This window comes from Enhydra lutris, unplaced genomic scaffold (assembly GCF_002288905.1).
Source record: "Enhydra lutris kenyoni isolate GAN:26980312 unplaced genomic scaffold, ASM228890v2 scaffoldscaffold42, whole genome shotgun sequence".
NCBI classification, from domain to species: domain Eukaryota; kingdom Metazoa; phylum Chordata; class Mammalia; order Carnivora; family Mustelidae; genus Enhydra; species Enhydra lutris.
In genome coordinates, this window is record NW_019154126.1 from 6,428,020 (window position 1) to 6,452,476 (window position 24,457).

A 24,457-nucleotide genomic window follows, 5' to 3' on the forward strand; every position below is an offset into this window, starting at 1 on the left:
GAGACTCAGTGCTTAAGGTCTTTATTCAGGGCTGATCACGTAGGCATCCCCTGACTTTTGAAAACATCTTTTCTGTGAATTAGAAGTAATACTCAGATGTTAGTGGTCTAATGGAATGAATAGAAGGTGAGAAATTGGAAAACAAAAAAGTTGGACAGTAAAGGAAGAATAAAATCATCTGTTTAGGGCGCCTGGGTGGCTCAGTGGGTTAAGCCGCTGCCTTCGGCTCAGGTCATGATCTCAGGGTCCTGGGATCGAGTCCCGCATCGGGCTCTCTGCTCAGCAGGGAGCCTGCTTCCCTTCCTCTCTCTCTGCCTGCCTCTCTGCCTACTTGTGATCTGTCTGTCAAATAAATAAATAAAATCTTTAAAAAAAAAAAATCATCTGTTTAAAATATGACTAGTTGACCATGCAGCAATATACCATTTAGAAATGTTTTAGAATTCATTGTATATTATCTCTTTTAGTCTTTGAAGATAAGGACATTATTTTTCCCTTCTAAATCCACCATGGAAACTGTGGTGCTCTTTAAATTATTAAGCAGTTTTTGGTGCTACTTTATTGCTTTCTACCAGATAGAGCTCTACTTTTTCTTTTCTCAAGTGTGCTCCATCCCCCTCTCTAAACCACTTCCTCTATATTTATCCTTTTTTCAATTTCTTTTTCTTATTTATTCATTTGTGGCATGATCTTGGGACAGTCAGGAGTAAAGGGGTTATTTAGGGTTTAGATCGAAACATTAAAAAGTTCATTGGGGGTTGGAGGTGTATTACTCTGTCAAAATTGCTCATCTTACTTCTCTAGGAAGAATATAAAAAAACAACATTGTGAAGCAATTGTTGGAGCACAATGTGGCAATGCAGTGTTAAGAGGAGCCCACGTCTATGTTCCAGGAATTGTGTCAGCTTCAAAATGTAAGTGCAGTGTTTCAGCCTCCCTGTACAAGAAAAGATTCTTTAAAATCTGTATACATTATCAAGAAGAAAACGTATTAAACTATCATTCAGATGCATTTCAAATTTAGGGTTGGGCATCTGTATATGGTTTTTTGCCATTTTTTTTTTCCATAAAAGAGTGTGTGAGATGATGTTTATGGGATCATTACTGATTAATAGAGTGTAAGATGTCAGTGAAATTTTATTTTGTATTCTTAACTCCATTGCCCTCAGACTTCCGTTATTTGTGAGGGTAACCTTTAGAACTTGGGATCTTAATATTGGAATAAAAGCCAGTATTCTTAATTTACTCACTCAGTTGATGACATGTGCTTAATAAGCTAGTCACTGTGGTTCAGTCTTAATTTATTGGGCTTGAAGTCAAGACACATGGGTTTTGATCTATTCAAAAGTTATTCGGTCTGTGGACTTAGGTTATTTTATCTATGAAACGAATAATTTGACCTACATTAGGTTGTGCTAAACTACTGGCCAAGTCTGGCCCATGTCTGTTTTTGCATGACTCACAGCTGAAAATGGGTTTTCCATTTTGAAAAGATTGTTTTAAAAAAATACAAAGAAGAATATGCCAAGAGACCTTATGTGGCTCATAAAGCCCAAAGAATTCACTTGTCTTTTGTAGGAAACGTTCATTGACGTTTGATCTATGTGATTTGAACAGTCCTTCGAATGCCCTAGTTGATAGACTGCTCACTACTGTTCCCAAGTTAATGTGCTAGACAAATTTGACAGGCTATGTCTAAGAACATGAAAGTGGAATTGAGTTTCCCATTATTAAAGTCAGTGGGGGCGCCTGGGTGGCCCAGTGGGTTAAGCTGCTGCCTTCGGCTCAGGTCATGATCTCAGGGTCCTGGGATCGAGTCCTGCATCGGGTTCTCTGCTCAGCAGGGAGCCTGCTTCCCCCCCCCCCCCGCCCCTCTGCCCTCCTCTCTGTCTACTGTGATCTCTCTCTGTCAAATAAATAAAGTCTTAAAAAAAAAAAAAAAGTCAGTGGGATTGGTTACTGAAAATCATTTAATGAAATGGCTTCAAAACATAAACTTCATCAGCCATAAGAATCAACTCCAGGGGTGCCTGGGTGGCTCATTGGGTTAAGCCTCTGCCTTCGGCTCAGGTCATGATCCCCGGGTCCTGGGATCGAGCCCCGCATCAGGCTCTCTGCTCGGCAGGGAGCCTGCTTCCTCCTCTCTCTCTGCCTGCCTCTCTGCCTACTCGTGATCTCTGTCTGTCAAATAAATAAATAAAATCTTAAAAAAAAAAAAAAAGAATCAACTCTATATGCTGTGTAGTTTCAAGGTGTTCTGAGTATGTACATATATATATATATATATATATATATATATACACACACACACACACGTAGGTACATGTACCTATGTATACACACGCTCATGTATATACATACATGCACACAGACATATATATGAATGTACTTATCATTAAAATCTCTGCCTTAATTGCTATAATAGAAAACCAGAGGAATAACAACAGGGTTATGGGATTTAGAAACATTTCTTTGAGGGATTTTAGTGTACATTTTTGATGAATCTTTTTAAAGAAAACTTAGAACTTTGATGAGTGAGCCAAAGATACCAAAACTTATATGAAATTGTTTAGGGAATGTTAGGTTTGGAAAAAATAATTTAAATATTAAATATCCTTCATTTTCTGCTTCGCTAAAGGGTTCCAATTTAGATAGGATGTTTTGAAACTTGTATTTTTTTGTTCTAGAAAAATAATCTCCCATTAGATATATTGTTATGAACATTTAAAAGTATAAGGGGTTATTTTGAGATAACGAGCCAGTTTAGACCTCTTCAGCTCACTATTGATGCCCTTAGATGTCCCGAGTATAGCTTAAAGAATTTTCACTATTCTTCTACCAAAATATGGTCTAATTAGCATAAGCCGCTTTTCTTTTTTCTTAGTTATGAAAGCTGGAGATGTTATTTCTGTATACTCTGATATTAAAGGCAAATGCAAGAAAGGAGCCAAAGAATTTGATGGAACAAAAGTATTTCTTGGAAATGGGATTTCTGAACTAAGCCGCAAAGAAATCTTCAGTGGACTACCTGAACTAAGGTATGTCATCAAATGTTTGGGGGAAATATGCATTCTTTTTGGTGGTTTGAGGAAAATAAAAACAATGTAAAAAATATATCTAGGGGCGCCTGGGTGGCTCAGAGGGTTAAGCCTCTGCCTTCAGCTCAGATCATGGTCCCAGAGTCCTGGGATCGAGTCCCACATCGGGCTCTCTGCTCAACGGGAGTCTGCTTCTTTCTCTCCCTCTGCCTGTCATTTCCTCTGTTTGTGCTCTCTCTCTCTCTCTCTCTGGCAAATAAATAAATAAAATCTTTTAAAAAAATATATATCTAATTGCATTATAAAATTTTTTTGGTATAAATTTGACTGGAAAATAATTGCTCAATGCATATTTCCATGTTTTTTTGAAAAATTACTTTTGTGTAAAAGTAAATGTTTAAATTAAAGTTTTTTAATTAAATTAAATTAAATTTTAAATTAAAGTTTTTATTAAATTTTTTTTTTTTATCAGAAAGCCAGGAGTCACATGGCTACTTGTGGTCAAGAATTAATACTTGAATCTGGGGTGTCTGGGTAGGTTAGTCGGTTGAGTGTCCAACTCTTGTTTTCAGCTCAGGTCATGATCTCATGGTCGTGGGATCGGTCCCCATGTCAGGCTCCACGCTCAGTGTGGAGTCTGTTGTAGATCTTTCTCTGCCCCTTCCTGGCTCATGCTCACACATGCTCTCTCTCGAATCTTTCTTTTTTAAAAAAGAACATTTGGATTTACTCAAACCAAATTAAAAAACAGTTTTAAATCATCTTGAGTTGCTACTGATTCTAAATAAATTAAATCTGTTGGCGATCCAGAGTCATTTTGCTTCATATTTTCAGTCTGTTTAAGGAATTCTGTGGACAACTCCATTACTCCACCATTGACAGCTGATGTAGACGTGCTGAAACTGAATTTATCTGTGCAGAACTGGACTACATCCCTGATTCCTAGAACAGTTTTCATGTTGCAGCAGTCTGGGTTTATAGTTGAAATTAATTCCTTTGAAGAGACAGACTATTGGATTAACTAACTGTGGATAGCAGTACTTTCCAAGTGGCCAAGAGCAAAGATTTTATTTTCCTTAGAAGACTTTATGAATATAAAGATAAAGCTTATATATGTTCTGTTTATCTTTAGGTCTGTAATAGAAAATTAACATTTTGACTTCCTCCTTTGGTTCTGTTATTAGTGGTACACTCTCCATCCTCTCTTTTTTTGTGACTGGCTTGATTTTTTTTTCCTGAATTATAATTGATATATAATACTGTATTTCAGGTGTACAACACAGTGATTCAATATTCATATGCATTAGGAAGTGGTCACCACAATAAGGCATTACCATCTGTGGTTATACAAAGTTAACAATATTATTAACTATATTTCCTATGATGTACCTTAAAGTTAGTCTTTTTCACCTTATTTGTTACCCCATCCCCCTTCTGTGGCACCCATCAGATTTCTGTGTCTATGTTTCTGTTTTGTTTGTTCATTTGTTTTTTAGATTCCACATATAAGTGAAATCATACGGTATTTGTCTTTGACTGACTTACTTCACTTAGCATAATACCCTCTGGGACAGTCTGTGTTGTCATGTTGGCAAAATATTATTCTTATGACTAATATTCCTTTGTGTGTGTGTGTATGTGTGGGTGTGTACCACATTTTCTTAATCCATTCATTTATCAGTGGACTCATTTATTCCTGTGGTGGATTTCTACATTTTTAAAAATTTCTACTTTCTTATAATTGATTTCTGGTTTCTGGGGCGCCTGGGTGGCTCAGTGGGTTAAGCCTCTGCCTTCGGCTCAGGTCATGATCTCAGGGTCCTGGGATTGAGCCCCATATCGGGCTCGCTGCTCAGCGGGGAGCCTGCTTTCCTTCCTCTCTCTCTGCCTCCCTCTCTGCCTACTTGTGATCGCTGTCTGTCAAATAAATAAATAAAATCTTAAAAAAAAATTGATTTCTAGTTTCATATTGTTGTGGTAGGAAGAGAAGCTTGATATGATTTTAGTCTTGTTAAATTAGTATTTGTTTTGTGGCATAACATGATCTATCCAGGAAAATGTTACATGGACAGTTGAGAAGAATGTGTATTCTGCCATTTGTTTTTTGTTTGTTGTTTGTTTGCTGTTTGGGGATTGAATATCCTGTATGTATCAAGTCCATGTAGTTTGATGTGTTGTTTGCTGTTATTACATTATTTTCTGTCTTTGTGATCTATCCTCTGATGTAAATGTGGTGTTAAAGTCCCCTACTATAATTGTTACTATTATTAATGATTCTCTTTATGATTATGTAATGCTCTTTGTCTCTTATTACAGCCTTTGTTTTAAAGTCTGTTTTGTGTCCTACATGTATTGCTACCCCTGCTTTCTTTTCATTTTCATTCGCATGGAATATTTTTTTTGTAGCCCTGTACTTTCAGTCTGTATTTGTCTTTGGGTCTGACATGAATCTCTTGTAGTGAGCTTATAGATGGGTCCAATCCTTCATGCTATGTGTTTTGCTTGGATTGTTTAGTTCACTTTCCTTTAAAGTAGTTACTGATATATGTGTACTTATTGCCATTTTGTTGTTTGCTTTCTGAATGTTTTTGTAATCCTATGTTCTTCTCTTGGGATTTGGTTATTTTAGTGTTATGCTTGGATTACTTCCTCTTTATTTTTTGTGTACCTATTACAGGTTTTCGGTTTGTAGTAACCATGAGATTTGTCTATAGTAACCTATGTATATAACAGTCCATTTCACGTGTGGTTGCTTAAATATAAACACATTCCAAAACGTTTCTTCCCTCCCTGCTGCCATTATATTTTACATCTTTTTATTTTATGTATTCCTTAACTAATTATTATAGATATAGTTGATTTTACTACTCTTATCTTTTAACCTTCAGACTAGCTTTGTAAGTGGTAGATCCACTACCTTTACGATATAGTTGCCTTTACCAGTTAGATTTTTTTCTTTCATGTGTTTTATTTCTAGTTACGGCCTTTCCTTGGAGAAGTCTGTTTAATATTATAAAACTAGGTCAGGGGTGATGAACTCCTTTAACTTCTGCTTCTCTGGGAAACTGTTTATCTCCATCATCAATTGTGAATGATGACCTTACTGAGTATTCTTGATTGTAAGCACTCTGAATGTATTGTGCCACTCATTCTCTCCTGGCCTGCAAAGTTTGTGCTGAGAAATCAGCTGATAGCCTTATGGGGGTTCCCTTGTATATAACTATTTTTTTTTTCCTGCTGCTTTTAAATGTCTGTCATTATTTTAAGTTTTTGACCCTTTAATTATGATGCATCTTGGTGTGGATCTCTTTGGGTTCATCATTTTGGAGATTCTCTTTTTCCTAGATCTGGACATTTGTTTCCTTTGCCAGGTGATGGAAGTTTTCATCTATTATTTCTCAAATAAAATTTCGGCTCCTTTGTCTATCTCTCTCCTCTTTCGGGGACTCCTATACAGGGAGTGTTAGTGCACCTGATGTTAGCTCACAGGTCCCTTAAACTATTCTCATTTTTAAAATTCCTTTTTATTTTTGTTGTTCAGTTTGGGTGATTTTTTTTACTACCTTGTTTTCCAGAGCACTGCCCTGTTCTTCTGTATTACTAATCTGCTGTTTGTTCCCTGTAGTGTATTTTTATTTCTGTTATTCTTCAACTCTGATTGGAACTTTTTAATCTTTTCTTTTTGTTGAAGTTCTTACTGTGTTTATCCTTTTTCGTCCCGAGTTTGATGAGCAATTTTATGGCGATTACTGTGGACTTTCTATTGGATAAATTGTTTATTTCCATTCTGTTTAGTTCTTTTTCTGATGTTTTGTGTTATTCTTTTGTTTGGAACGTATTCTTCTGTCTCCTCATTATGCCTAACTCTGTGTTTCTGTGTATTAGGTAGTTCATCTACATCTCCTGGCTTTGAAGGAGTGGCTTTTACGTAATCGATGTCCTGTAGGGCCCAGTAGTGCAGTTCTCTTACCCTGGTACCCAGACACAGGTGCTTCAGGGGTGTCTCCTGAGTGGGCTGTGTGTGTCTTATGGGAGCCCCCTGACAGCTGCAGGTGCACTCTTAGGTGAGGCTGGCTTCTCTCCCCTGCCTGTGTAGCTGGAGGCCTATTAATGATGGATACAGGTGTGCTGGTGGATGGAGTGCTATAGACTGTGAGGCTCTTCTGAGGGACAGGGTTGTATGGGGCTCTCAGTGGGGCGTACACCCTGGCAGTAGCATTATAGAGAGAGGATTTCAAAATGGTGTCTGTCATCTCCAGCATCAGCAGGGCATAACAAGATAGCAAAAACGGCTGTCAGCAGTGTCTTACTCCTCAGGAGGGCTCACCTCCCCCATCCCCTTCATCAGGTGCTCCAAGATTAGTAAGTAGGCCTACTTCACCCATGGTCTATGTGCTTTTTGAACTGGCTTTTGATCTTTTTTGATCTTTTTGATGTGGTTTTGATCTGATTTGAAACCATTTGTACTGGTTTCTGGGTTGAGTTTCTGTGCAAGTTCTTTATGAGTGGGGTTTCTTTTCCTTAGTTTTGTAGTTTTCCTGGACATACTTTGTATTGGTTTTTAAGGCCAGATGTTTTGGAAGCTCATCTCTTAATGCATTATCTAAGGGTTGGGTTGTCGGATGTGGAGTTTGAATCTCTCCTCAGGGAGGTAACATTTCTTTGAGGTCTGTTCTGACCGTGGAATGATGCTCCAGAGTTGTAGTTTTTGCCTTAGCAAGATTATATTTTTGCCTCTTCTACTCATCTTGGTGTTGTCCCTTGTTGTGAGGGCTCTCTTCATCCATTTTCTAGGTCTAGTAGTAGTTCCAGTAACTTTGCTGACAGACCTTTCTGAGTAATGTTTGTTGGTAGAAGTAGCAGACAGCCATCTTTCAGAAAGTTGTTGATTTTTTTTTTAAGATTTTATTTATTTATTTGACAGAGATCACAAGTAGGCAGAGAGGCAGGCAGAGAGAGAGGGGGAAATAGGCTCCCCGCTGAGCAGAGCACCCAATGCGGAGCTCAATCCCAGGATCCCAGGAACATGACCTGAGCCTAAGGCAGAGGCTTTAGCCCACTGAGCCACCTAGGTACCCCAGTTTTTTTTTTTTTTAACTCTTAAACTCAGCATTCAGTATGCTCTTAGGATTTCTTTTTCTGCCTATATGAGAAGAGCATGCTTCCATAACAAAGAAATGCTATGCATATATCATGTTTCTTATAAAATTTTAGAACTATGTCTACTAGTGGTACTTTGTTATTGAAGTATAAATTTGCACCCTTTGTTTTCTTAAATTACAGTGGAGTTCAGTCATAGACTTCATAGAGGTAGATTAATTTACTAACAGCCTTTTTATCATATGAGATCTGGTGCTTTGCATTATTATATGGAGACACATATTACAAAAACAGTTTTATTTTTTATTAAAGATTTTTTTGTGGGGTGCCTGTGTGGCTTAGTCGGTCAAGCATCTGCCTTTGGCTCGGGTTATCATCCCCTTGTCCTGGGATAGAGCCCTGCATTGGGCACCTTGCTCAGCAGGGAGCCGCCTTCTCCCTCTCCCTGTACAGTCCCCATGCCCATGCTCTCAAATAAATAAAAATAAAACCTTAAAAAATTTAAAAAATAAAATTTGCCCTATCCCCCCCTCCCCCCAAATAGTCAAAAAGAAAGATACATAATCCCATACTGGAACAATAATTGGTTTAAATTATTCCTTGTCAAGTTGTTTTAAGTTGAATACTGGAAAGATGGACTACTTGTGCTGGTGGTCAGAAGGAGTACTCAAATAGCAGAACTTGAAGCTCTAGGTAGGAACTGGATTAGAAAGGCAGACATATAAATGTTAATGTTTGAGTATTTTTCAGAGGACTAGTGTCCTGCAAGTCAGAAAGTCATTTAAATTATGAGAGTGAGCAGGTCATGGAATTCAAGGTGTCCAGTAGTGGGGTCCACACTGGGCTGGGGCTGAGATGTTGATCAAGGTCAGTGCACTGTTGTGTCAACAAACGACTGACTTTTGAATGTGAGGCTGTGACTTTTCAGAAGATTCCTTTGTATTTTTTCTGGTCAGGGGCAGGAACTATGTGGGAAATGTTTAGATTTGATCCTGGCTGGAGCAAGGACCAAAGACTAACTGATTAACTAGGTCTGATTTAACTCTGATTAAAAGTACAGATTCAGACCTATCAAGTGGTAAACAAAACAAGTGAGGATAAAAGGGATGGGTAGAAGGAGAAAGGAATTAACGTTTATTGTATGACAAAGGATGTTAGAACTGAGTGGACATCGTAGTCAAAACCACTGCAGTTGCAGTCCACGAGTATCTACAGAAATCATTTCATCTAAAGAGCAGTGTAAACCGATCCTGTTGTGGCATAATAATAATTTGGTCTTTGGGTTTCTGGCTCACAGTTCCCCAAATCCTTGGAATCTCTGCAGTGATGTGTGTCTTTTATATGCTAATGAGGTGACTGGTAGCTGGGGGGGGGTCCCTTGATAGCTTCTGGAAGGCACTTGCTGGAGGAACCAACCTTGTATTTAGAATGTTGGAACTTGTAGCTCTACCCGCAAACCTCCAGGGAGGGGAGAGGGCCTGGGAATTGAGTTCATATCCAGTGGTCAGTGAATTAATCAATCATGCCTATGTCATGAAACCTCCATAAAGACTCCTAGATGGTGGGGTTCAGGTTGGTGAACACATCTAGGCACGGGGGGAAGTGGTGAACCATATACCTCTCCCTTACCTTCTCCTGTGCATCTCTTTCCTTTGGCCATTTCTAAGTTGTATTCTCCATAGTAAACCGTACTAGTAAGTGTTGTTCTGAGTTCTGTGAGTTGTTCTAGTGAATTTTCAAACCTGAGGAGGGCAGTGTGGAAACCCAAATTTGCAGCCCATTGATGAGAAGTACAGATGGCAACCCAGAGGTGCCACTGGCATCTGGAGCTACACTGGTGTCGGATCCAACTGTTGAGCCCATGGCATCTCACAGTAACCCCTGGCAGATTGTGTCAGGACTGAACTGGAGTGGAGGACTCCCAGGTGTTGTGAGAGAAAACGCCACACATTTGGTGTCAGGAGTATTATGGTAAAATGAGCCCACTTCCCTACATAAAGCTGAGTGCAAACCATCCATGTAGATACTTCTCTGTGAACACTGGTTCAGAAGCTCTGACCTCATCTAGTGTACTGGACCGGAGGAGTTTGTTCTTGTTCTCCCTGTTTAGATTCTCTTCCTTGCTTGTACTCCTGTACCTGGTTTAAATCCAGATTCTTAATCTTGCCTTTATTACCAGAGTGAACTTTTTCTGTGCCCCTCTAATCCCTGGAACATGGTGTTGATTTCTCTTTTTTCTTGCTGTCAGTGGCGTGGCCTGTTTGGCTTTCTCCAACAGTATTTGTATTTGGCTTTCTCTTCCCTGTGATGGTCTCTGACAGCCACTCCCAGATGACAATGTTTGTGCTAATGTATCATCGGCCACCATGTTCTCCTGGGTCCTGGCCCTTCCTGCTCTGATCAGTTCCACTGCCACTTTTAACGTGGGATAAAGGTAGAAAAGCTCATCTTGAGGATTGTGTCAGTACTGGGCAGTTACTCTCTAAAGAGATGAGTGAGTTGTGTGGCGTATTTGTGGTTGCTTAGCATCAGCATGATTCTTAGGTATATTTTTATTTTTCATACAAGTACCTAGGCATCGTGCCTTGCAAACTGAAGCATTCAGAAAATGTTTATTGAATTAAAAGCTGTTAACAGTGATCATGAATCTGTTACCAGAAAGATTAGAATGAATCAACAAATAAAGATTCAGATGTTAGAGAAAGACAAATACCATATGATCTCATATGTGGAATTTAAGAAACAAAACAAATGGATGAAGGGGAAAAAAGACAAATCAAAAAACAGACTTTTATCTGTAGAGAACAAACTGGTGGTTCTCAGAGGGGAGGTGGGTAAGGATGGGTGAAATAGGTGAAAGGGATTAAGAGTGCGCTTATCCTGGGGTGCTTCTGTGGTGTGGTCCATTAAGCATCTGACTCTTGGTTTCAGCTCAGGTCATGATCTCAGGGTCATGAGATCGAGCCCCACATCAGGCTCCAAACTCAGTGCTGAGTCTGCTTGTGACTCTCTCCCTTTCCCTCTGCCCCACCCTCTCTCATGCATGCATGTGCTCTCTCTCTCTCTAAAATAAATAATTTTTGTTTTAAGATTTTATTTATTTGACAGACATGGCAAGAGAGGGAACACAAGCAGGAGGAGTAGGAGAGGGAGAAGCAGGCTCCTTGAAGAGCAGGGAGCCTGATGTGGGGCTTGATCCCAGGATCATGGGATCATGACCTGAGCTGAAGGCAGACACTTAATGGCTGAGCCACCCAGGCACCCCTAAAATAAATAAATCTTTAAAGAAAAAAAGAGTATACTTACGATTATACTCTTATATACTTATATGTAGTATATAAGAGATGAGCACTAAGTAATATATAGAAATGTTGAATCACGATATTGTACACCTGAAACATAACACTGTATACTGGCATTAAAAATAAAGTAAGAATAAATGCTTTATGTTAACATAAATAGTATTTTTAATTGCATAGCTATGTTTAAAAAAATTCACGTTCTTTGCCTTTCTCAGTTGTTCAACTCTCTAAAGAAACTCCTTTGTGCCTAAATGAAAAATATATGGAACTATCCTTTTTAGCTTTCTGATGGCCTTCTATTGCAAGGAACAAGTCATGAAAGATTCACAGGAATAGCCTAAGTATTGTGGTATTGAGTAAAACAGGTTTTTAAAAAGGGAGAACATCTTTTATTTGTTGTGCAATGTGTGTATGTTCCTGGAAGTTGAATTTGTATGGACTCAGGAATTTATGCAGACTAATGTTTGATTTTTCTACTTTTCAGAGGTATAGGCATAAGAATGACAGAACCAATATATCTCAGCCCCTCATTTGACAATGTACTGCCCAGCTACTTATTTTTACAGGCAAGTATATGTCAGGGTAAAATATTTAATGACATTGAAACATAACCTAAGCAAGTTATTTCAAATCTAAGTTTTTTTTTCTATTACCATACTTTTTGTGATTTATTTTTCTGATCTACCTTTGGTAAAGCAGTAAAAATAAAAAACAAAACCAAAACAAAAAAACCCAACCTTTGTACATGTTCTCTTCTTTTTCTCAGCTGATTTTAGCCTTTTTAAAAAAAAACCTTCTGTTGCCCAAAAGTGTTTTAATTGCTTATTCGCCTCTACTGCTTTTTCTTGAAAAGTAATTTAGAAAATACATTACTTTAAAAACAATGCATTACGGGGGCACCTGGGTAGCTCCATCAGTTAAGTATCTGCCTTTGGCTCAGGTCATGATCCCAGGGTCCTGCATTAGGCTCCCTGTTCAGTGGGAAATCTGCTTCTCACCCTCTACCTCTACCTTGTGTGCAATTTCTCTGTGAAATAAATAAAATATTTTTTAAAAATGCATTACTTTGGGATATTATTCTGTTTTATTTAAGGCAAATTGTTACCCTAGAATAGCAATCCTTATGTGATCAAAACTAATAATGATTTTTTTTAACTAATAATGATTTAATGGTATAATGTAACTGGTTGCCGTATGGCTTATTGCTTATTGCTTATTACATGAGTTGTCCAATCTCATATTTCTAGGTGCCAATCAGAAATAGTAAGATTGGTTTACATTTTACTTTTCTCCTACAGAAATGTGGTAGTGGCGGGGAGATAGGAACCCAGATGTCTTTGAGAGGCATTAGTAGCATAAAACTAGAATTCTTAAGTGGGTGAAGCACTTGAAATTACAAAATTTTGTACATTTTTCTTAGAAAAAGATCCAGAGCTTTGTTATATTTCTGAAAGGGCTTTGGCCTTCAAAATATTGAGACCGCTGAATTGAGGGGGAAAAAAATGTGCTTTTTAAATTAAATTGATAGGGGAAATGCATCGTGCATGTGTGTGTCTCGTGTATGAATGTCCAGTGAGATCATAGGATACTCTTGGAAACTGAATATTCTGACACTGGTAGGTTTACAGAAAACCTATTCTTGACAGAGGATGTTGTACTGGATTACCTCCAAAGATTTCTTTATGTTCTCTTATTCTGAATTTTAAAAGGACTTAGAATCATTGGTAGTTGATTTTTTTTTTCCTTTATAGAATTTGCCATCTGCTGTAGTGGCTCATGTTCTAGATCCTCAACCCGGAGAGAAGATTCTGGATTTGTGTGCAGCACCCGGAGGCAAAACAACACACATTGCAGCATTAATGCATGATCAGGTGAGACTGTCTTCACCGCAAAAACTACTCTCAACATATTACATGTTTTAGTGTTGAAGGTGGAACCTCACGTAACTTATGGAACATTATATAGACATTTATAATCTGAATTATTTCAGATTCGGCCAAAGTGAAGACTGTTCAGTAATGGCATTCATCACATGTTGAGTTCAGTAGATAATTATCATTTATGAAGACTATCTGAAGATCTTCTTGAATCCCAAATTTACTAATACATTTGTAATTCATAAAATTACATTTAAATGCAACATTTAAGAGATATTTTTATGTCCTTGATTATTAGACTTGACACTTTTTAAACTACTAAAATCTGCCTCTGAAACTTAATTGGATAACACGTTATTGAAGTATCAATATATACATTGATAATATTTATGTACATTATGACATGTGCACATCAAACACATTTTCTTGAGATTCATGAAAACCTTATGATCTGGCTTAATTATTAAGCCTGTTGCATTGTCATAAAATATAGTAAGTCTTGGATGACTTTATTTAAGATTTTACGGCTTTTCCCCCACATACATGTATTTGACAGTATGTTTCCTTTCATTATGGGTTACTTTGTGTTTCAAACTCAGTGTGACTTTGTCACTCACTGTGACCATTCTGTGCAGCATCTAAGATTCTTCAGCTCAAGAAGAATAGGGCCAGTTGATGCTATCTTTCTTCTTGTTTCAAATCATAAAATTACATGGTTCCTGAAATGCTTAGACACACTATTATCTTCACCTACTTTGATCTGGAGGCATATTTTAATTAGTTGGTTGGTTGATTAAACAGATAGTATTTATATATGCCAAGTACTGGGGATGCAGCAATAAACCACTGAGACCAAAATTGTCTTCATCGTGTAGCTTCCCTTCTAGTTAGGAGGAGACAGATAATAAACTAAATGAATACAAGTTATGGCATGTAGAATCGAGGTAAGGGTGCTGGTGAGCAAGAGAGGAAGGGGAGGGGCATCGGGACTGTAGAGGGGAGTGGGTATGAAGTTTTTAGGAGGGTGGTGAGAAATACACCCTGTGAAGATGGTTTTTGAGGAAAGACTTTGAGGTGATGAGCAACATGGAGGTCTGTGGGATGCATGTTTTCTCTTGAGAAAAAGCAGGTGTGGTTGCTCTGAGGCTGGAGCACACCTGACTTGTTGGAGGAACCTCTGCATTTTGCTGCATTTTGCTAAGAAAGAGTGAGAAAGACAGGAGGAAGAAAAGAGACCAGAGAGAGGGACGCTCTGGGGAGGATGTTTGGGTCTAGCTGTTGGTAGGGTCTCACAGGATGTTGGCTGTGCTCAAGTGATGGGAAGTCACAGAAGAGTGACATATGCCTCTTTACTATTTCCAGTATCCTTTTGGCTATTGCCTTTATTTATTTATTTATTTTTTTTTTTTTAAAGATTTTATTTTTATTTATTTGACAGAGATCACAAGTAGACAGAGAGGCAGGCAGAGAGAGAGAGGGAAGCAGGCTCCCTGCTGAGCAGAGAGCCCGATGCAGGACTCGATCCCAGGACCCTGAGATCATGACCTGAGCCAAAGGCAGCGGCTTAACCCACTGAGCCACCCAGGCGCCCTGGCTATTGCCTTTAAAACAGACTGGAGGAGGGCAGGGGTGACTGGTCTGAGATAGTAATTCAGGGAAGCATTATGGAGGTGGCAAGAAGTTCTGGAGATGTGTTTAAGGTGGAGTTGTAAGGAGTTGCCGATGCACTGGATGTGGGTTATGGAAATGAGAGAGTGATCAAGGGTGACTCCTATGGATTTTGGGTAAGGGTGACTATGGGAGGAGCAAGTTCTGCAGGGAAAAGTCAGAAAGTTAGTTTTGGAGATATTAAACTGAAGTGTCTGTTAGACTTGCAACGGATGATGTTGAGCAGGCAATTGGATATTTGAGCCTAGAGTTCAGGACAGAGGTATAGACTGGAAATAAATATATAGATTGGAAGTGTAAAGATATATAAAATAGGAATTTGCAAGTCGTCAGCTTATAGATAATATGTAAAGCCATAAAACTGATATGGGTGGCAACAGAGAGTAGAAAAGGCTGGAAGACTGAGCCTGTGGGTGCTGTGTGCCAACATTCAGAGGTTGGGGAAAGGAGAAGGAATGGCCAGCGATGTCAGAGGAAAACCAGAGGAGTATGTATGACAGCCTGGAAACAATGGGAAGAAAGGGATTGAAAGACCTTGGAGAGATCAGCTGTGTCAGATGTTGCCGCTGGGCCACAAAAAGTGAGGGCTGAGAACTTCCAGTGGGCTTAGCACCAGGCCGGTGATGGGCAACCTTATCATAAGGTTGAGTGGAAATGCTTGCTTGGATTGAGAATGAGAGGAATCCAAGAAAGTGAATCAAGACCACTCCTTTGGCAGGGGTGGTCGGGGGAGTTATTTGTACAGGAATACAGTGAAATGGAGTAGTAGTTGGAGATGAACTCAGGGAGTACTTTAAGATGAGAGAAATGATCATGTTTGTATGCTAATGAGAGATCCATTAAAAGGGGAAATTGCTAACTGTATTTTTGAGGAGGGGAAATGGGATACAGTCTGATGCACACATGGCTTTAGATGGTAGCATGCGGCAGTTTATCCTTGGAAATAGGAGGTGGGTGGAGTACGTGGGTGCAGATATTGGTGGGCCGTTAATGTGGTAAGAGGTAGGAAGGTTTCTTTTGGTTGTTTGGGTCTTCTCAATGAAATATGAAGCAAGGTCATCAGATAAGAATGGGGACGGGGCGGGGGCGCCTGGGTGGCTCAGTTGGTTAGGTGGCTGCCTTCGGCTCAGGTCATGATCCTGGGGTCCTGGGATCGAGTCCCGCATCGGGCTCCCTGCTCAGCAGGGAGTCTGCTTCTCCCTCTCCCTCTGCCTGCTGCTCTGCATACTTGTACTCTCTCTCTGTCAAATAAATAAATAAAATCTTAAAAAAAAAGGGGGGGGGATGGGGAAGGAGGTAGTAAGAGCTAGGGGGTATGAAATGTTAATCTAGGAAAATGAAAGTGAGAATGGGCTATAGACACGTCCTAGTAATTCCAGTTTGCACTATGGGCTCTGTGAGTACAGTGGTCATGAATGTAAGGTAAGATTTGTGGGATAGTGATGGGCATTTTTTAGCTTCCGGGTTTGGATGTGAAGTTGGTGAAGAATTGGATTTAACCACAGCAGCATTTTTTGTCATGCTTATATCTAAGACACAGGATGTGTATAAGAGTAATGTGATATAGCATGGAATCTAAACTGGGTAAAGAGCATAGCAAAGACAGTAAAAGACTGAGGACAGTGGATCCATTCATATTTTTCTAAGTTAGCTCAGATTTATACAGTGGTAGGAAATCTTAGGCACCTAGGAAACTTGGCAGTTTTTTTTTCATAGTACTCATTTATAAATAAGGAAAAATTGCCTACATGAAGTGTAAGACTTTCTAGCATAGAAATACTGTTCTGTGAGGCTTAGCAGAGCCCTTCTGCTCTGATTCAGTTGATAGAAGATGTAATATCTGTGTGCCCACTCCCCAGAGTGCCAGATGTTGGACTTTACCAGATGATCATTTCTGATCTATATTTGATGGTTTTTAAGATGGTCATTTGGTACAAGCAATCTTGTAAATGCCAAAGATGGGTAAAAGCAGTCTTGCACAAAAAATAATAGGAACATTTACTGTGCCAAGATGAAATTGTAACTTTTCCCTTTCATTAGTACAAATCATTTTATCCAGACTTCTGATGAAAATTCACATTACCTGCATATTAGTATTTGATACTATTACAATTTTTGAAACATTCACTGTGTCATGAGCAAGAAAATAATGTACACTCACATGCATACATGCATATGTACATACATAATAAATTTATATTTTCAATAAACATATTGAAGAGTTAAAACCTATATTGTATGTGTATCTACATACAATATATAGGCAGTGTATATATGTTCTATGTGTGTATGAATATATGCAATCTGTACATATATGCAGCCATACACACACACACACACACACACAACTTGTGGTAACACTAGTACAGTCTCAGTGAGTGGCCTTATGTAACAAAGGAAGGAAAAGATATTTGTTGTTCAAGTTTTAGGGTATTAATACTCTTGATTCATTAGAGGAGATGTACTTTCCTGTTTACTTACACTCTTCTTTGTCCCAAAGGAATTTAAGGTGGTAACGGTTAAAGCCTTAAGGAAAAAAGCATTAAATACCACCAGTGCACAAAACACAGAACATGAAATAAAAGGATTCACTTTATGGAGTTGTAGTGTTTAATGCAAATCAATTTTCAGTTTACCCAAAATCCTTAATTGTAAAGATTATGATATGCTTTGCAGTCAAATGCTCTACCCCTGAGCTATACCCCCAAGATTATGATATGCTTTGAAGAAGAGATAATAATCAGCCCTTAATTTATGATATAGGACGTTTATTATATTTGTTTAGAAGTATCCACAGATACTTCATTCTGTCTAGTAAGAAGTCTTCCAAAGACATTCTGGATATTTTAGGTGTGTCCATGTTCTGTTGTTCGGTTTCATAGTGCTGTGTAAAAATGACCGCAGAAAGTGTAGCAGCATTGTAATCTGTGCAGGCGATGCATTTGTCATACAAGGATGGTGTATATAAAAGAAAAAAAAGCAAGAAAAGACACTGAAGAGTTAATTTCACCATCTCTGCAATATCATTTCATAGTTTATTTTAAAAATCATGTGAATGTCGCAATATATTCGGAAAAGAGTGGCCTCATTTTCATTGACTTTAACCGAGGAGTTGCCATATAATATTATTTTTGAACTACTTTTTTTTTTTTATAAGTCTATAGCATTTTGCTGTGATATACAGGTCAATATTTTTATGTTATAGTTGTCAGAATTGACATGAATTTTGTTTACATGTATAACTCAGAAAAAATTGAGATGAGGATTGATTTTACAAGTAACATTCATCTGTATTCCAAAGCACTAGGAAGCAGAAGTCTCAGAACACTAGTTCATATTCTTCCAGATGTGAACAAAGCACATCGGATTGGTGATTTTTTAAAAATCTTAGCCTCCAATAGATATTTTCAAGTTTCTTAGATGGCAAGCACTATTTATGGTTTTGAATTTTATTAAAAATAGCTCTGTATGGGGCGCCTGGGTGGCTCAGTGGATTAAAGCCTCTGCCTTCGGCTCCTCATGATCCCAGGGTCCTGGGATCAAGCCCCGCATCGGGTTCTCTGCTTAGCAGGGAGCCTGCTTCCTCCTCTCTCTCTGCCTGCCTCTCTGCCTACTTGTGATCTCTGTCTGTCAAATAAATAAATAAAATCTTTAAAAAAAAATAGCTCTGTACTATAAGAATACTGGAACTGGAAAGAATGTGCTTTTCTATTTTGTATTTATTTATTTTTGAAGTTTTTATTTAAATTCCAGTTAGTTAACACCCAGTGTAATATTACTAAGGTAGTGGCTCGGCCCTTCCATAAATCAGTGGGTCCTCATCACAAAGTGCCCTCCTTCATCCCCATCACCTGTTTCACCTATCCCCCCACCTGCTTCCCCTAACCAGAAGTTTGTTCTTTATAGTTAAGAGTCTGTTTCTTGATTTGTCTCGCTCTAAGAATGGGGTTTTTTAAAAGGATGAGACTTAAGTATTTTAATGTAACTTTGATACACATTTGGTTAATGAATTCAGCTTTAAAACTAGGGATGGGAAGAAAGTAGGAAATACCATAATTTTTTACCAATTTTCCTCATTATTAATAGTTGTCATGACTGCTTTGGGTTTACACTTTATTTTTATGTGTGTTTTGTTTGTTTTTTAGGGAGAAGTAATAGCACTGGATAAAATATCCAACAAAGTAGAGAAAATAAAACAGAATGCTTTATTGTTAGGGCTGAATTCCATCAAGGCATTTTGCTTTGATGGAACAAAGGCTCTTAAACTCGATATGGTTAAGGATGCTGAAGGTGAGTTAAATTTTATCTTTATAGGCTTCTATAATTGGCTTTTGGAAACAGATTTTGCTGTCATTGTTCTAGCCTAAAATATCCATAAGACCTTGAAACGGGCAGGGATCTAAGATAGGTATCTGTAATAGGTATCATTTTGCTTTTCATTTTATCCCAGAACATATAAATAGTCCCTATATATAAAATGTATGTCAGATTTTAATAATATAAAATCAAACCCCAAGACTTTGTCAGACTCTTTGGTCTTAATGTATTTCTCTGAATTTCCTATTAAATCTCAAGCTTATTGGCCTTTCAAGTTTATGATTCTTGAGCTATTTTGTTTTCTTCATTTTTCTTGAGAGAATGGGGCTATGGAGCTAGGAAGGGAGGAAAAACTGTCACATATCTTGTGACATGATTTTTCTTGGAATAAAACGTTGCATTTATTAAGTCCTCTATTCCTCTCATTCTTTGTTCAGATTTGATTTCATGAAATACTCAAGAAACTTGCATATTTTAACAAATTAATTGGCATTAGTTTCCCTGAAATGTTTATAAATTAAAGATGCTATTTGAATAAAGATGATTTTAAAAACCTGAGGACATTGTTTTGACTCCCAACCCTTTATAGATCATCTTATTTTCTCATATATAAGCTCTTGTTCATAAGGATGACTAATGAACAGTGGACAGTACAATATAATCTATTACTGTCACTTAACTGAAATTGTTGGTAGGTCACCAAGTTTTACATATCATTAAAGAGAGTGATCATACTCAAAAGCATAATAGGCTAAGATTGGCTAGAACAATCAAGATGCAGGAGTAGCCATCCTAGAGGTCGGTCTTCAGTGCTATAGGGAGACATTCATTAATTGACTTGGGATATTCAATCACTGATTTTTCACTCATCCACATCACTATTAGCTGATGGTCGTAGGTTGTCATCTTTAGCTCTTTTTTTCATTAAGACATGATTCATCGCAGACTATATGGTAGTTTGATTTGGGTTATTAAACTTAGAGTGTCTGGCAATAGATCCAATCTGTCTGATGGAAAATGCATTAGTAGTAATGTGAACATCACCATATCTTTGGGACTCCTGGAAAGTGAGAAGTTATTTGGTGACACCTGCCTAATGTCTAATAAACCACATGGAAATAAAGAAATAAATGAAACATATCGAAAGCTTCCTAGAAAAATAGGGATTATTCTGAATAGCAAGGTCTAGACTATTATTTATCTTCTGAAGGAGGTGGGAATAGGTCAGATGTAATTGCCTGATGACATGAGAACAGCACTTCGTGGTCATTTGGTCGTTAACCCAGAAGAGTTAGCCAGGAGCTCGCAGGAGATTTATATTAGCGTATATAGCCTGTATCCGAGAGACCCAAAATATAGTGGCTTAGAAAAGATAGAAGCATTCTTGTTTCTTAGTTTTTGTTTATTTTGGTCTCATGTAACAGAAGTGGGCCTCTGATGCTAGTAGTTTCATCTCTGGGTCCAAGACAGATGTTTCAGTTCTTTTAAGGGGAAGGGAAAGGGTGTGAGAATCCTTATGAATTCACATGCCACTGGCCAGGTTAGTCATTTGATCAGTTTAACTGCGGGGGAGTGTGGGGGTTGCTGGAAAATATAGTCATTAGCTGTAGAGCCATGTGCCCAGTTCAAAACGTGACTTTAGGGTGCCTAGGTGGCTCAGTGGTTTAAGCCTCTGCCTTTGGTTCAGGTCATGATCCCAGGGTCCTGGGATCAAGGCCGGCATCGGGCTTTCTGCTTGGCAGGGAGCCTGCTTCCTCCTCTCTCTCAGCCTGCTTCTCTGCCTACTTGTAATCTCTGTCTGTCAAATAAATAAATAAAATCTTTAAAAAACAAAAAAAGATAACCAAAAAAACCCATGACTTTAGGAAAAGAGGAGAATGGATATTAAAGAACAACTAGCAGTCTGACAGAGTCTTTGTATTACTGAAAGTGGTAATGGTGATTGTCAAAATTTATAAGCTATTTTAAATTTTTATTATTTTAGGGTGGTTGACAGTGTTATTAGTTCTAAGTGTACAATGTAACAGTTCTACAATTCTATATATTACTCAGTGCTCACCGCAATTAAGTCACCCTCTGTCATCATAAAATATTACTATACTATTGACTCTATGCCCTACACTGTGCTTTTTATCTCTGTGACTTATTTAATAGCTAGAAGTTTGTATCTCTTAATTTCCTTCATTTATTTTGCCTATCTCCTTACCCACCTCCCCTCTGGCAACCACTAGTTTGTTGTCTGTTTTAATGAGTCTGTTTCTCTTTGTTCATTTATTTTGACATTTGGAGTCCACATATAAGTGAAATTCTGTGGTATTTGTTTTTCTCTGACTTATTTTACTTAGCACCATGCCCTCTAGGTCCATCCATGTTGTCGTGAATGGCAAGATGCCATTCATTTTTGTAGCTAACTAATATTGTGTGTGTCTGTATGTATACACACCACATCTTCTCAATCCCATCTAGCAGCAGACACATGGGATTGCTTCGATATATTGGCTACTGTAAAGGGTCACCTGGCTGGTAGAGCATACAAATCTTGATCTCAGTGTTGTAAGTTTGAGCTCCATGTTTGGTAGATTACTTAAAAAAAAAAATACTGCTTGCTGTAAATAATGCTGTAGTAAACATAGGGATGCATATATCTTTTTGAATTTGATGTTTTCATTTTCTTTGGTTATCTAGTAGTAGAATTACTGGATTATAAAGTATTTCTATATTTAATTTTTTGAGGCCTCTCCATGCTGTTTTCCATAGAGGTTGCACCAATTTACATTCCTACTAGGAGTGCACAAGATTTCTCTTTTCTCCACATCCTTGCAACATGTGTTATTTCTTAAGTTTTTGATACTAGCCATTCTCACTGGTGTGAGCTGATACCTCATTGTGGTTTTGATTTGCATTTCCATGAGGATTAGTGATGTTGAGCATCTTCGTGGGTCTGTTGGCCATCTGTATATTTTTGGAAGAATGTCTTCTCAGGTCCTGCACCCATGTTTTAATCAGATTATTTGTTTTTTGTGTGTGTGTGTTGAGTTGTGTAAGTTCTGTATATATTTTGGAAATTAATCCCTTACAGATGCCATCATTTTCAAAATCTTCCATTCAATAGGGTTGCCCTTTCATTTTGTTGATGGTTTCTTTCACTGTGCCTAAGCTTTTTATTTCAGTTTAGTTCCAATAGTTTATTTTTGCTTTTGTTTCCCTTTACTGAAGAGACGTATCTACAAATATGTTGCTAAGGCTAATGTCAAAACAGCCTGTGTTTTCTTTTAGGAATTTTATGGTTTCAGGTCTCATATTTAATCATTTTAGGTCTTTAATCATTTTGAGTTTATTTTTATGCATGGTGTGAGAAAGTGGTCCAGTTTTATGCTTTGGCATGTAACTACCCAATTTTGCCAGCACCATTTATTGAAGAGACTGTCTTTTCTGTATTGATATTTTTGACTCCTGTTTCATAGATTAATTGAACATAAAAGCATGGTTTTATTTCCAAGCATTCTCTCCTATTCCACTGATCTGTTTTTCCATCAGTACCATATTTTTCAGTTACTATAACTTTGTAGTGTATCTTGAAATCTGGGATTGTGATACCTCCAACTTTATTCTTTTTCAAGATTGCATTGACTGGGGTCTTTTGTGGCTTAATACAAAGTTTAGTGCTATTTGTTCTAGTTCTGTGAAAAGCACTGTTGTTATTTTGGTAGTGATTGCATTAAATCTTTAAATTACTTTGGGTAGTATGGGCATTTTAACAGTATTTTCCCATCCACAAGGGTGGTATATCTTTATATATATTTGTATTGTCTTCAGTTTTTTTCCTTAAGGTCTTAAAATTTTCGGTGTAGGTCTTCCCCTCCTTGGTTAGGTTTATTCCAGGTTTTTTTTTTTCTTTTTGATGCATTTGTAAATGGGATTGTTTTCTTAATTTCTCTTCTACTTCGTTATTAGTGTACAGAAGAAACACAACAGATTTCTGTATGTTAATTCATTTTTTTTTTTTTAAGATTTTATTTATTTGACAGAGAGAAATCACAAGTAGGCAGAGAGGCAGGCAGAGAGAGGAGGAAGCAGGCTTCCCGCTGAGCAGAGAGCCCGAGGCGGGGCTCGATCCCAGGACCCTGAGATCATGACCTGAGCTGAAGGCAGAGGCCCTAACCCACTGAGCCACCCAGGTGCCCCTGTTAATTCATTTTTTAATAGGTTTTTATGGTCTCTAGGGTTTTCTATATATAGTATCATGTCATCTCTAAAGAGTAACAGTTTTATTTCCTCCTTACCAGTTCGGATGCCTTTTATTTCTTGTTTGGTTGCTTTGGCTAGGATTTCTAGTACTGTGTTGAATAAAAGTGGCTAGAGTGGACATCCTCGTCTTATTTTTGATCTTAGAGGAAAGGTTTCAATTTTTCACTATGAGTATGATATTGGTTCTGCATTGTTTCATATATGGCCTTTATTATGTTGAAGTATGTTTCTCCTAACCCCACTTTGTTGAGAGCTTTTTTTGTTTTGTTTTGTTTTTTAATCATGAATGGATATTGTATTTTGTTAGGTGGTTTTTCTGCATCTGATGAGATGATTATCCTTCTTGTTAATGTATCATGTTGGTATGTGAATATTGAACCATCCTTGCATCACTGGAATAAATTCCACTTGATCTTGGTGAATGACCCTTTCATGTATTGTTGAATTTGGTTTGCTGATGTTTTGTTGAGGATTTTGGCATCTGTCTGTCAGGTTTTCTTTTCCTGTAGTGTCTGTCTAGTTTTGATAGTAGGCTAATGCTGGCCTCTTAGAATGAATTTGGAAGTTTTTCTTCCTCTTCTATTTTTTGAAATAGTTTGAGAAGAATATGTATTAACTCTTCTTTCAATGTTTAGTAGAATTCACCTTTGAAGCCTTCTGGCCCTGGACTTTTGTTTGTTGGGAGTTTTTGTACTGATTTAATTTCATTACTACTAGTAAGTCTGTTCAATTTTTCTGTTTCTTCCGGATTCAGTTTCGGAAGATTGTATGTTTCTAGGAATGTATCCATTTCTTTTAGGTTGTCCAATTTGTTTGGATATAACTTTATTGTTCTCTTATAATCTCTTAATAATCCTTTGTGTTTCTATGTTGTCCATTATTTCTGCTCTTCGATTTTGTTTTTCAC

The 24,457-nt window shown here is 37.8% G+C and overlaps 1 protein-coding gene across 5 annotated transcripts in view; it reads left to right on the top strand.

Annotated features, from left to right (window-relative positions):
* LOC111155559 (NOP2/Sun RNA methyltransferase family member 6) overlaps nt 1-24,457 on the top strand; it is a 58,006-nt gene that overhangs the window by 14,064 nt on the left and 19,485 nt on the right. For all 5 annotated transcript variants that reach the window (XM_022515780.1, XM_022515781.1, XM_022515782.1 and 2 more), the window contains 5 exons: nt 805-914; nt 2,885-3,038; nt 11,925-12,006; nt 13,192-13,311; nt 19,131-19,275. In XM_022515780.1, the coding sequence (XP_022371488.1) occupies nt 805-914; nt 2,885-3,038; nt 11,925-12,006; nt 13,192-13,311; nt 19,131-19,275 (611 nt within the window). The remainder of the gene's footprint in view (nt 1-804; nt 915-2,884; nt 3,039-11,924; nt 12,007-13,191; nt 13,312-19,130; nt 19,276-24,457) is intronic.